This window comes from Rissa tridactyla, chromosome 3 (genome assembly GCF_028500815.1).
Source record: "Rissa tridactyla isolate bRisTri1 chromosome 3, bRisTri1.patW.cur.20221130, whole genome shotgun sequence".
In the NCBI taxonomy this organism is placed as follows: domain Eukaryota; kingdom Metazoa; phylum Chordata; class Aves; order Charadriiformes; family Laridae; genus Rissa; species Rissa tridactyla.
In genome coordinates, this window is record NC_071468.1 from 56,940,369 (window position 1) to 56,952,608 (window position 12,240).

General features: G+C 38.5%; 1 protein-coding gene across 1 annotated transcript in view; it reads left to right on the forward strand.

Annotated features, from left to right (window-relative positions):
* The first annotated feature begins 4,858 nt into the window (after positions 1–4,858).
* The window catches only part of ESR1 (estrogen receptor 1), a 169,917-nt gene continuing 162,535 nt past the window's right edge, over positions 4,859–12,240 (forward strand). Inside the window, 1 exon segment of the mRNA XM_054194804.1 lies at positions 4,859–4,897. Coding sequence (XP_054050779.1) covers positions 4,873–4,897 — 25 coding nt within the window. The 5' untranslated portion in view covers positions 4,859–4,872.

Genomic DNA, 12,240 nt, shown 5'->3' on the forward strand with positions numbered 1-12,240 from the left:
AAATATGTGTCAAGAGCTTCTGGGTACTCTTAAGCCCATTATAAAGCCCATTGAAGGAGAAGGGAATCTGTCCACTCACTTGAATGGACTTTGTGTCTCTTAATGCTCAACAGCTGTAACAAGGAAATTAATTTGTTTAACCTTTTGATTTAAACCATTTCTAATATTATGTTTCTAGGAATTAATTTGTTCGTATAAATCCTGACCTTTCTTGAACAGATGGTGATAACGATGACAATGAGATTGTTATTGAATAGCGTATGGGAAATGTGAGGCCCCAATAATATATCTGCTTGCTGGTGATAAAGCAAGAACCTAATTTGATCACAAAGACATTTCATTTGAATAAGTCTGTTGCAACCTGAAGATTTTTGTGGAAGTTTCAATGCTCTTGACCCCAACTAGTCTCTTAGATATGTAGTTGCTTGGTGCATACTCTTCTGATTATGTTTTTCTGAAGATATGTTTTTAGTGCTGTATTAAACGCTAAATTCTAGTTGTACAGATGCTAAATTGATTAGTAATATGACAGAAAAGAAGTGGGTAAGGACCTTCCTTATTAGAAAAACTGAATTTGCATGAGTTACTCCAGCAAAATATCTCGTGCAATTGCGCTGTATCAAAATCACCCAAAGTTAAAGTCTCAGTTACATTTAAAATACTTATGGCATATTTATCTTTTTACTTTGTTTATTTTTTTTTTTTTAAATTAAAAATTAACCTGGTAGCAGTCTTCAAAAATGACATGAATTGTGGATCTCTAGTCTCTGCAGTAGTTCAGTGGAATGGACTGTAGCTGTGACATACTGACGGCTGACGTAGCAGGCAGTGAATAATACTACATCACCTGACGTTTCCCAGCTTTTTGCTGTTTCTCTGAGCAGAAATAAGAACTGCATAAAACTACCTTGTCTATTGAGAATACTAGCGGAAAGGTGGTGGCAAAGCTATTGTCTTCAATGTGTGAAGTATTATTATGTATGTAAACAGATTAAGAAATGCCACTGATTTCCATTTTCTTCTTACTTACCACACAAAATTACTCAATTAGTGTTTGTGTTTCTATTAGGGATTGTTTTATCTGGTAGGGATGAGAATTTAGAATGAATTTTAAACAAGGAGGAAAAAAAAGTCTTCAGTAGAAGCAGTCATCCCTAGAGTAGGAGGGTTACGTTTTATTATTCCATTACAACAGCATGGTTAATTTTTTTCCAGGAGGGATGGAGTATGATTTTTTTTTTAGTTTTATATTGCTACTTGGTATCTTCAATCATAGAAGGTCACTAAATGGGTTTAAATATCTTACATGAGGATAGTGTTTTCCAGGGGAACAGTTTGTGAGTAACGTGCATGTTAGCGTTTAGATCAGATGTATCACCAGATACTAGTAAATTTGCAGGGATGTGTGTGGTGAATTTAAATAAATTAGGGGAGCCATCTGTTACAGAGGATTATCTTTAGGCTCTTAAAGGCCAATTTTAGCACCGGGATAACTACAGTTTGTTCAAATGGCTGTGGATTACAGTTATACACAAGAGAGATTAAAAAAGAGTGATATAATTTACTCCTGTTTTTATGTCAGTTAAGACTGAAATGGGTAGTAGATTTTTTGCACTTTGTTTTTTTTGGAAATAAACAGCCCTAAACTAAGTGCATAAGGAAGGATGAACATGTTATGAATCTATTTCTGTATATTTATACTGAAAATTCCCATTAACTTTACAGAAAAATGTCACTTTAGGACATATGGGAATTTGGTGATAGCAGTAAGATTTAAATTTTTTGCGGGTGGTGAAGAAAACTTGTTTGAGGATGTATTAGAATTGTGAAGAGAAAGGGGAATAACCTGCTGGCCCTGATATTTTGCTTAAGTATTCTATCAATTTATGAAGAGACTCTCTCAGAAAATTGGTCCAACCTAGTCACGCCTCTGGGAAATAAGTGAGCCCCATGCTTGAAAAAAATCACTTGGTTTCTTCTGGCTCAAGAATTAAGCTTCCTACCAAGAAGGTGAAATAGGGACACATGTTTCTAGCAATTTAAATCGGTAAAACTGTTCTGCACGCTACTTCTAACAGCATTCTTTAACCATCTATGATTTTTTTTTTTTTTTGGAAAATCATAATGTACTATCAGGGCAGATCAATATATTAATGTTTGTCCCTATTATACTTTCAGTAGAAATTTTATAAAATAGAAATAGATGTATTATTGGACAGTATTTGACTAAATAACTTGAGTATTGAAACCCAGCATTTGTCAAATTGCTCATTTGATGAATGCCTATTCAATCACTGCATGACTGTGCATATACATCTGTGTTAAGAAAAATGGGCGAAAAAGCAGGCATGCAGAATAACAGAGACCTGATGCCCTGGTTCCAGCCGTGTAAACAGATGTTGTACTCTGTTCCAAGTATTGCTCACTCTCATTAAGCTCCAGGATTTACTGACACTCTTTCTGTTTTTACCCAAGGCTCTTTACTCTGTCTGGTAGATGGTGTACTTCTTCCTTGCCATTCCCCTTCCCCACAAGGCTGCGTTTCTTTCCCAACTTTGACATCCCTCTGGCCATTCAATTCACTGTCTTTGCCCGTAGGTTTGTTTTCCATCTGATTACATTTCTGCCCCGCTGAGTTGTCTGTAGTGGAATATTGTAACATTGCCCCCACCCCGCGTGTTTTGCAGCAGCTTTCATAATTTCAAACTGAAAAATGAAGCATGGGAAAATATAACACAAACTGTATAAAATAAACTATATACTCAGCCACAGAGGGGTTGTGGAGATGATTTGCAGTGTGTTTGGATAATACAGTGACAATACTCTGAGAAAGGTATAAGCACTTACCTAGGCCTCCTCTGAAATACGGCAAAGAATGCTATTGTTACATTTAAAATAGATCCAAGAGATGATTTTTCATCCAGGCTTCTTAAATCAATGAACAGTATGTAGCTGAAGCCAATTTTCTTTACTCACTTTTTTGAGAGCTACAACAGAATCCACTGTTTTGTGTACTTACTTCAGTGCCCCAATATGTTCCTTATTGTGATCAATGGGTGGTTTCCATTGGCTTCAGTTCTGTCACATTATCTGCAAAATGGCACAATTTAAGCGATGCAAAGCTTTTTCTAAGAACACGGTGATAAAAATTGTGTACCTGGTAGAATACTTAGAAGTATGTACACAGCAATATGCACTAAGGATCTAAAATAGCATTTTTTCCAGAAAAACATAAGCTTCAAATCTTTCAGACTTAGTAGTTTTGGAAAGATTTCCTTTATGTTTAAGTAATCAACATCAACAGCTCTGGTGTATTCTTCTATTCTACTACTTTGAGCCAATGTTCATTTTTCCTTTCACAACTGAAAATAAGAACAGGGAAGATACAAAGACCCTTTTTATGCTACCATGTTTACACGGACTAGTACCTCACTTTGTGAAAAATTCAGTGTACGTATTGGGGTATCCTGTAGAATAAAATAGGTCTTGGTTTTGTAATCTCAAAGTACCTGTCTTGATTGAAGGTATTTTCTAATTCTGTGTATATTTTGATATGTATGTACAATTTTTTTTGGGAAACCTAATCTGAGATTTTACTATTAAGAAAAATTACCTTTGCGGAGGTTTTTTTTTAATGAAAGGAGAATAATTCGGTTTCTTGACTCCTCCTCTTATTATTTCCATTTTTCTTGCGCAGGGGGGGTCTGACATGCAGGATTTTGTACTGCATACTCTACTCCTCTGTTTATTCAAAAGTCCTTGTGAGCCATTTGCATTGAAAGGGTGGGCATTTCAATATTTTTGCCTTATAACTAACTGCAAGGTGAGGGTGACTGCATTTAAGCATTAGAACAAGAAATTACTTCCTGCCCTTGTCCTGTTAACATATGCAGCATTATCTCCCTTCTCCTTGATCATGGTCTCCTTCGTACTGCTGTTTACATCTTTCAGTAAAGCTTCCTTCTACAATAACTGTCCCAACATGCACTAGAAACAAGGAAATGCCTGACATTTTATTGAACGTAAAACTATAATAATCTAATTTCAAATGAAGTAGTAAACATGTATTTCCTGTAATCCAAACAACAGTATTTTGCTGGAACTTATTTTCTAAAAGCTTTATGAAACCGGAAGGGCTGCTCTTCTGACTGGGATAATTAAACAGCAGCCTTGAAATCAGACCAGATTTTATCGTTGTATAGAACTTGCATTTGGACACTAATTCATCTGCTCAGCTTTTGCCTCGGATTGTTTGAACCTCCTCTCTATTTATAATTGCAGATTTACGGTGCATGTTTTACTACTCTATAGGTCTGGAACTGTATTTTTTACTTGTAAAAGAATTGAAAGCAATCTTCCAAATGTGTTTACAGCTCTCCCAATTATCTTAAGAGCATATGCTTTTAAAAAAATTGCTTCCTCTCTAGATACAAACTAGTAAAAACCTCAGCCTGGAGATGAAAAAGGTTCCAGCAGTGGAAGTTTATTTTTAAAAAATAATAGATTTATTTTTGAATGTAATAGATCCTATTTGCTTCTAAGGTCTGGTAATTTGTTGAGATTTATTAGAGCAGTTACCAGGTTTAGGTATGTGGAGACACGAACTGAGATTTATACCAGAAAACGTTTCCCATGTGTTGAAAAGGTGGCTGATGCCAGGCTGCAAGGTTCAAGGCATTGCCTGTTTTTCAGGAGAGGCTAGGTTCCCGTCCGAATTTATCACCTTTTGCTGCTAAGGGCGTGTTATTGTGCCTGCGATAGGTCTTTTCTTGCAAATGTGCTTCTGGTTCAGCTTCCTTGCTCCCGAGACTTTTCTATTTTGGTTCCCCGTGTCATGTGATCCCCCCGGCCAGTGAGAGCCCCGCACAGGGAATGGCAACAGCCTTCTGGGAGCAATGTAAGTCAGAAAAAACTCTTGGTTTTTTGCAGTTTCTGCCCCTCACACTCAATTTTAAACGCTGCTTTTACGCTGAACCTTTGCTGGGCACCCCTAGTAATACCTATGGGAATGCTTAGATGTTAGGGTTTTTTTGTTTGTTTGTTTGATTTATGTTTTACGCTTTCCAACGTTACTTTTTCTTACTATGCTCTTTTTTTCCTGTGTCCTGCGATGTAGTTGAGAAGACTAGAAAAGCAACAGAAAACAAACCAAATGCATTCCAAATATCGCCTGAAATGCGTTTTAAGTTTAATAAGGAATATTTCAGGTGTACCAGTACTTCATTTAACGTGTGCTATAGGCGGTGTCAAAAATCCTGTGCTGCACTCGAGAAAGAATGATGTGACCTCCCCCCCCCTCCCCATAGCCAAAATTGATCATTTAGTTAGAAGAACAATGGTTAACAAAATAATCTGAAATCACACGCTGGTGCCTTGGCCAATTGGCTGAGACGTAATGGTGAAAGGACTTAATTCAGTTAAAGGGCAGCCATGTACGTGAGGCAGTGGATAATTTTTCTGGTATGAATGAAATACTGTATTTTGATCTAGGCTGATGCTGAGCCTTGCTTATTTTACATGATATTGAAATCATATTTGGTGAGATTTGTAATTTTCTTTTTATCATAGAGGCTCTTCCTTGTACAAAGTGAGAGTCTCGCCTATCCATTTTTTAAGACAGTGTCTAAACTCAGTAGGTAAAATTTAGCTGGTAATTACTACTAAGTATTGCTTTTGCCTAATTTAACTATATTTTTTTTTCCTTGGATAAATATGATTTTCCAAAAATCCTTCTCCTCCATAGCAGGGTATACGCATGTTTTACTTATTTTCGATTTAATACTGGGGTTTTTTGTTGGTTTTGTTTTGGTTTAGTTTTCTTTTATTTTTGTTTCTTCCAAATTACCTGTGCTTTCTTTGGAGTTTACTTTGCAGTTTCAAAGGCTTATTTTAAATTTGGATGCCTAAGTGGTATGTCTTGATAACTTATAAAAGTTTGAGAACAAGTGTTTGTGAAAAAGATGTAATGAAATAAACTGGAATCTCCCGATTTCCCTGTGTGGCCTTCTGTCTGTACCCCATATTGAATCACTTGGAGGTGCAGAGGCCATTACCACACATTTCTTTATTTTCTGTGTGTTGCTGATCTATACGCTAATGACCAGGCATTACATGAAAGACCTGTTTGAAATAGTTTGGGTGTTTTTTGTTCTAAAAATCCATTGTGAACAGAGACATTTCACTTAGTGATTACACCGAAGTACAAGGAGCCGTAGTGAGGTGTGTTAGTTTTTCAGTGCAGTTCCTCTCCTCATCATAGGTGCTGACAGAAACTGGTGTCCCAAATTCTGTGTTGGTTGGATTGCTGCAGTGTCAGAAGCACGACAGCTCTGTGTGTAAATACCTGACTCAGAAACTGAAAACAATTTAAAAAAACCCATCCTTATTATGCAAACTGGATGAAACTTAGGAGCCGACCTTACAGCCATTTTTGTTCAAAAGTTTTGTTGCTTTGCTGGGTTTGTTGCTAAAGCGTTGCGTGGGCAGGAGAGGAGAGTGTTTATAATGGTTTTAAAAAGAGACTATGTATGTTCATTAGATGATAAAGCGAGTTCTAATCCAGTGTTGCCTATTTGCCTTTGCTTCGTGAGTTTGCACAGTACCGACGGGCACATAACGGGAATTTTGAGAGCTTGCCTCAGAGCTGGATTCCCTGATGCGTCCCACAACTGAATGCTAGTGCTTGTGAACATGGGTCCCCAGCTTAAGAAATGCGTCCATCTCTCTGGTAACCAGAGAAATTGCAGTTGGTAAAATACAACTAGTTAAATCAAAGGATCTGTATTATCACTTCTTTTCCTTTTTGGGTTTTTTTTTGTTTGTTTTACCTAGTGGTTTATTTACTTAGCTTCATTCATGCTCATCTGTTGTCTTTGTTTCTGAAAAGGAACACAAGAAAATGTTAAAAAAAAAAAAAAAAAAGTGTTTTTTAACTGTGAGTCAAAGAGTGTCACAGGTTGCCCAGAGAGGTTGTGGAGTCTCTGTGCTTGGAGATATTCGGATCCCAACTGGACACGGCCCCAAGCGACTTGCTGTGGGTGACCCTGCTTGTGCATGGGGGTTGTGCTACGTGAGGGGGGCCCCGAGGTCCTTCCCAGCCACAGGGATCCGGTGAGTCTCAGAGAATTTCCCCCTGTGATTTGGAGAGGCAGAGAGCAATGTTACATGTGGATTTTAATCTTGGGCTGTCACTCTCATATTTTAGACCTTGTCATTTCGCTGCCTTGGTTCAGCTGTTAATCATTGATTTGGAGTGACGGCCGTGCACGTCTCGCTGGCACCGCCACCTGAAATGTCACTGACAAGCAAACGGCTGCGGCCAGTGGGCAGGGCTCCTCGTACACCTCCTCCTCACAGCTATCCAGAGTTACTTCTGGCAGCAGCTTCTTATCCCATTGTCTTTTTTTTGCGCCGCTTCCTCGGGCACCGCAGTGGTGGGGGGAGACCCTGGTGGGAAGAGAATGAGAAAACTGAGTGTAAAATTAATGAGAGTGCCATGGGAAAAGCATAAGTAGAAAGTGAAGGTGCAGAGCCAGTGTGCGCTGGGTTCCTACACGTGTCCTGCTGCTCTACTCAGATCTCACTGTGGAATCTCCAGAAGCTGAGGAAGGGGCACAGGAGCTTGCAAAAGCCACGCCAGAGGGTGTGGAAGGAAGGGAGGAAGAAGCAAGCCTCGTGGGAGCCCTTGGAAGCTACAGAAAAAAAATTAATCCTTATACTGTACATGGAGTGGTACTCTAGAGGCTTGGTGAGTGGTGCAGGGAAACATGAGATTATTTGGTAGTAAATGAGAGAACAACAATACTGAAAAGTGAAAACAAAAGTTTTTACAATTGTTTATAGACATATATATATAACCATAAAATGCACTTGCCAGACATTAAAGTGTAGCGAGTTCATTTAATACCTTTCACACAAGCGTATGACTATAAATTTTAAATACAAGTGGCAAAAGGTAATAACTTGACTTGTGCTTAGGGAAGATGATTTTAAATCTTTCTGCCACAACGCTCTAGGTGCTGATTTTGCTTAAATATTGTTTATCTTGATGAGACGTGAAGACTTGTCCTGAAGACTGCTGATGACACAAAACCAAGCAGGTATGACTGTGAATAAATGCAGGCTGGAGCTGGAAACGCAGGCAGGTTGAGCCTTCCAGGGGAAGGGCAGGCCAGGACGTGTCCCTGTTTATAAGAGGCACGGTGAGCTGGCTGCGGGAGGTGAAGGCTTGGTAGGAAGGATTACACTCAGTGACTCAGGCGGCCATTTCCATTTCTGGCTAAATAGCGTAATTGGAATTTAAACGCAGTATTTTCCCCTGAAGAAGACACAGTTTAAAAATATGACCATATATTTTCTCACCCAATTATTCTTCCCCCCGCCCCCCCCCCTCATTTTCCTTCTTACTTTTTGGAGGGCAACACCGTAAATGAATGCGGAAGAAACTTGGGCAATGCTTTATTGTGGATGAAAATGAGAATTTGGCTTTGCAAGAGTAAATTAATCCTCTTTATTAATTTTAGGAAAAAGCCCCACGTTCCAAGGAGCCAGTAGCTGTAGCAACTCAGTCTGGCAGCATTCAGCTGATGCTTAGTAACTAGTTTGAGGAAGAAGATAAAACTGGAGGAAAAGATTTCTAAATAATTACCCAATACTGAACAATTTGCTAGCTCTACAAGATATATTTATTTCTTTTGCTTTTTCAGTGGCTAGCATTTATGTATTACAGCTTTCGGAATTTGCAGATCTCTTTGATCTGAAAAAAGTCCTTTTTCGTATTGGACATTAAAAGTAAATTTAATTTATAATTTTCCAGACCTGTAATTTGGATTGTCTCTCCAATTTCTTTTTTTCTTTTTTTTAATCATTTCTGTTGTTAACCAGAAGGTGCAGAAGGTAGATTAACAGACAAAACGAGAGAATTTTGCCAGTTCACCATTTAAGTATGTTCTAGGGTCTAAATGATAAAACTTGGTTTATTTTTTAAAGTGAAAATAATCTTTGGTTTTGAAAATAATTTTTCTGTATCTTTATTAATGGGCAAATATAACTAATTGTTTCAGTGCAAGGACTTACCGGTAATAAAAATACCATCTATCTTGTGTTTGATTATCTTAAGAAATGGAATAGTTAAAGGAGAATAGTCTACAAAGAAATAAGTATGGAATTATGCAGATATGTTTCAAATATTTTGCTTTTGAAGAGTCCAGTTACATTTCTATATAGAGCTACTAGTTTTGTGTCTATTCAGTTCTCAACAGCGTTTGTTTACAATTTTTATAGTTTTCAATAGCACAGCAGTTACGGGTTAGATCTGCCAGATAGCTTGTGGACTATTGTAACTGTCTGTTCAGTCTTTGTATCACCTATGGCGGTTTAACATAAACACTATGAAGCCAAAATTGGTCAGATTTGAATTTTGGCAATTTTTTCAAAGCACTTTGTTGTAAATACAAGCCAACAGAGACCTAAAATCTTCTTTAGATTTTGTTTGTTCTCCGAAAGTTTATGGGTAACTTTAGTGTAACTGCGTATCGTTTTGCCTTGTACGTTCTTCAACTGGAGATAAACTGGTTGTGTCTTTACAAATAAGATCATTGAGATTTTGATTTGCAGAGATACAGCATTTCATAGCCGGGTCTCATTTTATTGGTGTCACCAATTTTGAGGTAATGGTCTCAAATGGTATTTGTGGGCTCATCTTGCTATATTGTTATAAATCAACAATCTGCTTATTCATTCCAAAATACCATTGATCTCAGATAGTGCTGGTGCCCAGTATGCAAATATATCCTCAACTGATGCCAAGCTGTGCCCTTACCACCCTAAGAAATGACTCAGTTTCTGCTTGTGTTGACTGCCTCTGGCTCTGTCTGAAGGGCACTTTCTGTGCAGCCATTGATAGCTTGCCAGGGCGCTTTTGGATGTGAAAGCAACCCTGAGGCCTTGGTTTCATGGGATCATTAGAAAGCTGATGGCACATTTCACAAGAATAAGGAGTAATAATAATTCTGTCTCAGCGAATCTGTTCTGTTTGGTCAACCTAAACTCTTCCTGTCGTTTAAATTGGGCACGCTTCTTGTGGATTTGCTTTTTGCCCTATATATGTTATATATGTTGCTATGGCCCGTTGAGCAGTTGCTTTGCACCAAACATGAAGGCGTTTCAATAATGTTCCTGTCTATGTTGGCATACTAGACACAGAAGGGCTTGCACATGCGCACACTTTAAAGCAGGAGGACACCAAAGGCACCACTTAAATGAAATTTTGTAATCTTATGACAGATGAATTGTATGACTTCATAATTATTTCCTTAACACTTCTTTTTCTTGGGTAGTCTTCCTCTTAACAAAGCATTTGCTGTTGCTCACTGGCACGGTTTTACATGCAAAGTGTCCATCACAAACAATGAAAAAGTAAATTTAGGAAAAAAGGAGAAGATTACTTTCATACTTCCTTTTGGACTTTTGACAAAGATCTGTCTTTAAGAAAAAAAATAAATGGATTTGTCTTCTTCCTTTATTTCTTTTCTCTCGAAACCTAGCAACATGAATGATGTACTTGAAGAAATGCCTTTAAAAATAAAACAGAAAAAGCTAGAGAAAGCTGAGTCAAGAGAGGCTCAAGAAACTTTATGAATTAGATGGTGAATCAGTTATGATTTTTTTTTTTTTTAAACGAGGAAAAAGCACAAGCAACTAATCTTCCATCCCTCAGGGATTAAACTGAGACAAGTAAGACAAACCATTTAGCAAATTTGATCTTTGGTAACTTAAGTGATTGCAAACTGGACAAAACATTGGACAACTAATTTCGTTTAACGCAAAATTTTTGTGCTTGGGAAATGTGTATGTTATGAAATGAGCCCATATCACCTGCCTGGTGTTATACAACCCTCGAACACAACCTGTTGTCATTGTAAAACAACCAGGGTCTTCTAGTTCTAGTAAATGCCGGGCTGGTTTAGATCTTCTCACTTGAGTGCCGGGGTTGGGGTAGGACCATGCCCCTTGTGCCCTGCTCTCCCGGCACGACTTTCCTGGCAGGTTTCCAGCCACCTGTGTCCATCCCTGTGAATCTCCGGCAGTGCTGTGTTGGGACAGTGAGGGCCTGATGTCCCGGGTGGCATATGATGCCAGACACGTGGCTGGAGACTGCCCAAAGAACCAGTCTTGTGTTCAGACCCTAATGTTCCCATGAGGGGCCAGGGTGCATTTGATACACCTTTTGGAGCAGAGATTTCAGTTTATTTTTACCCCAAAAGGAATCCGTTTTATGCACACCCCAGCTGCTCTGCAAACCAAGCCACTGCAAGACTGGAGGAGATCAGTACAAAATCTCTCTGCTGTGAACAAAGCTGGTAACATAGACACACCTTATTTGTATTAACTATTTGCCTTCTCTGTGCTAACTAACTAACCTGTCACTCATTTGTCTCAGCACTGGATCAGCTCTGGCAAGGCAGCCGCTTGCGAAAGACTGGACCTTCCTACGAGCCTCTCTCTTTCTATACTTAAAGTTACTTTTGCTGTCGTAGAAACATAGTAAAAGGGAAAAGCAGACATTCTGGATGAAAGTGGAACATACTTTCCCTCTCAAAAATACCTTAAATCAAATTACATCTCTAGTGATAGAAGTCTTGTGCACGTGGCTGAGTTATTGCTAGTTACCTCCAAGGCTTCTTGCACGCAAAGCAGCTCACCTCTCTTAATCTAAAGAGGCGCAGAAACATACCGTGTCATTAAGCAGAAGCTGATTTCTGCATAGATAATGCACTAGGATTTACTTCTGCATAGACACAAGTCATAGTGCATCTGCTTCCTGCTGGTAAGTTTTTGCTTTAGTTTCATCTGTTGAATCCAGCCTAAGTTGGGCAGCTAACCCAGTACTGAGCTGTCATAGCAACCAGATTGTGTAATTTGTTCACAGTGCTTATCCACATTTATCTTAAAGCCCAGTTAGGCTGTTTTTCCTCTCGTGGACAGGCTGATCTAGAGCTTCACCCCTCTGTAATTTCCATACTAAATTTGTTTGCCATGCTGACTTTCTTTCTTTGGCTTAAATACCTTTTAGGTCTTGATGGTTATGCCTAGTGTTTTATTTACAGAGTAGTCAGATTTCCTCTCTCTTTTTTTTTTTTTGGTTGTTTTTGGTTTTTAGTCCAAATAAGCCAAATTTTTAGCCATCATTTGGTTAATATACTCTTAAGCCTTCAGATCTTTATTGAATTCCAGCTGCCA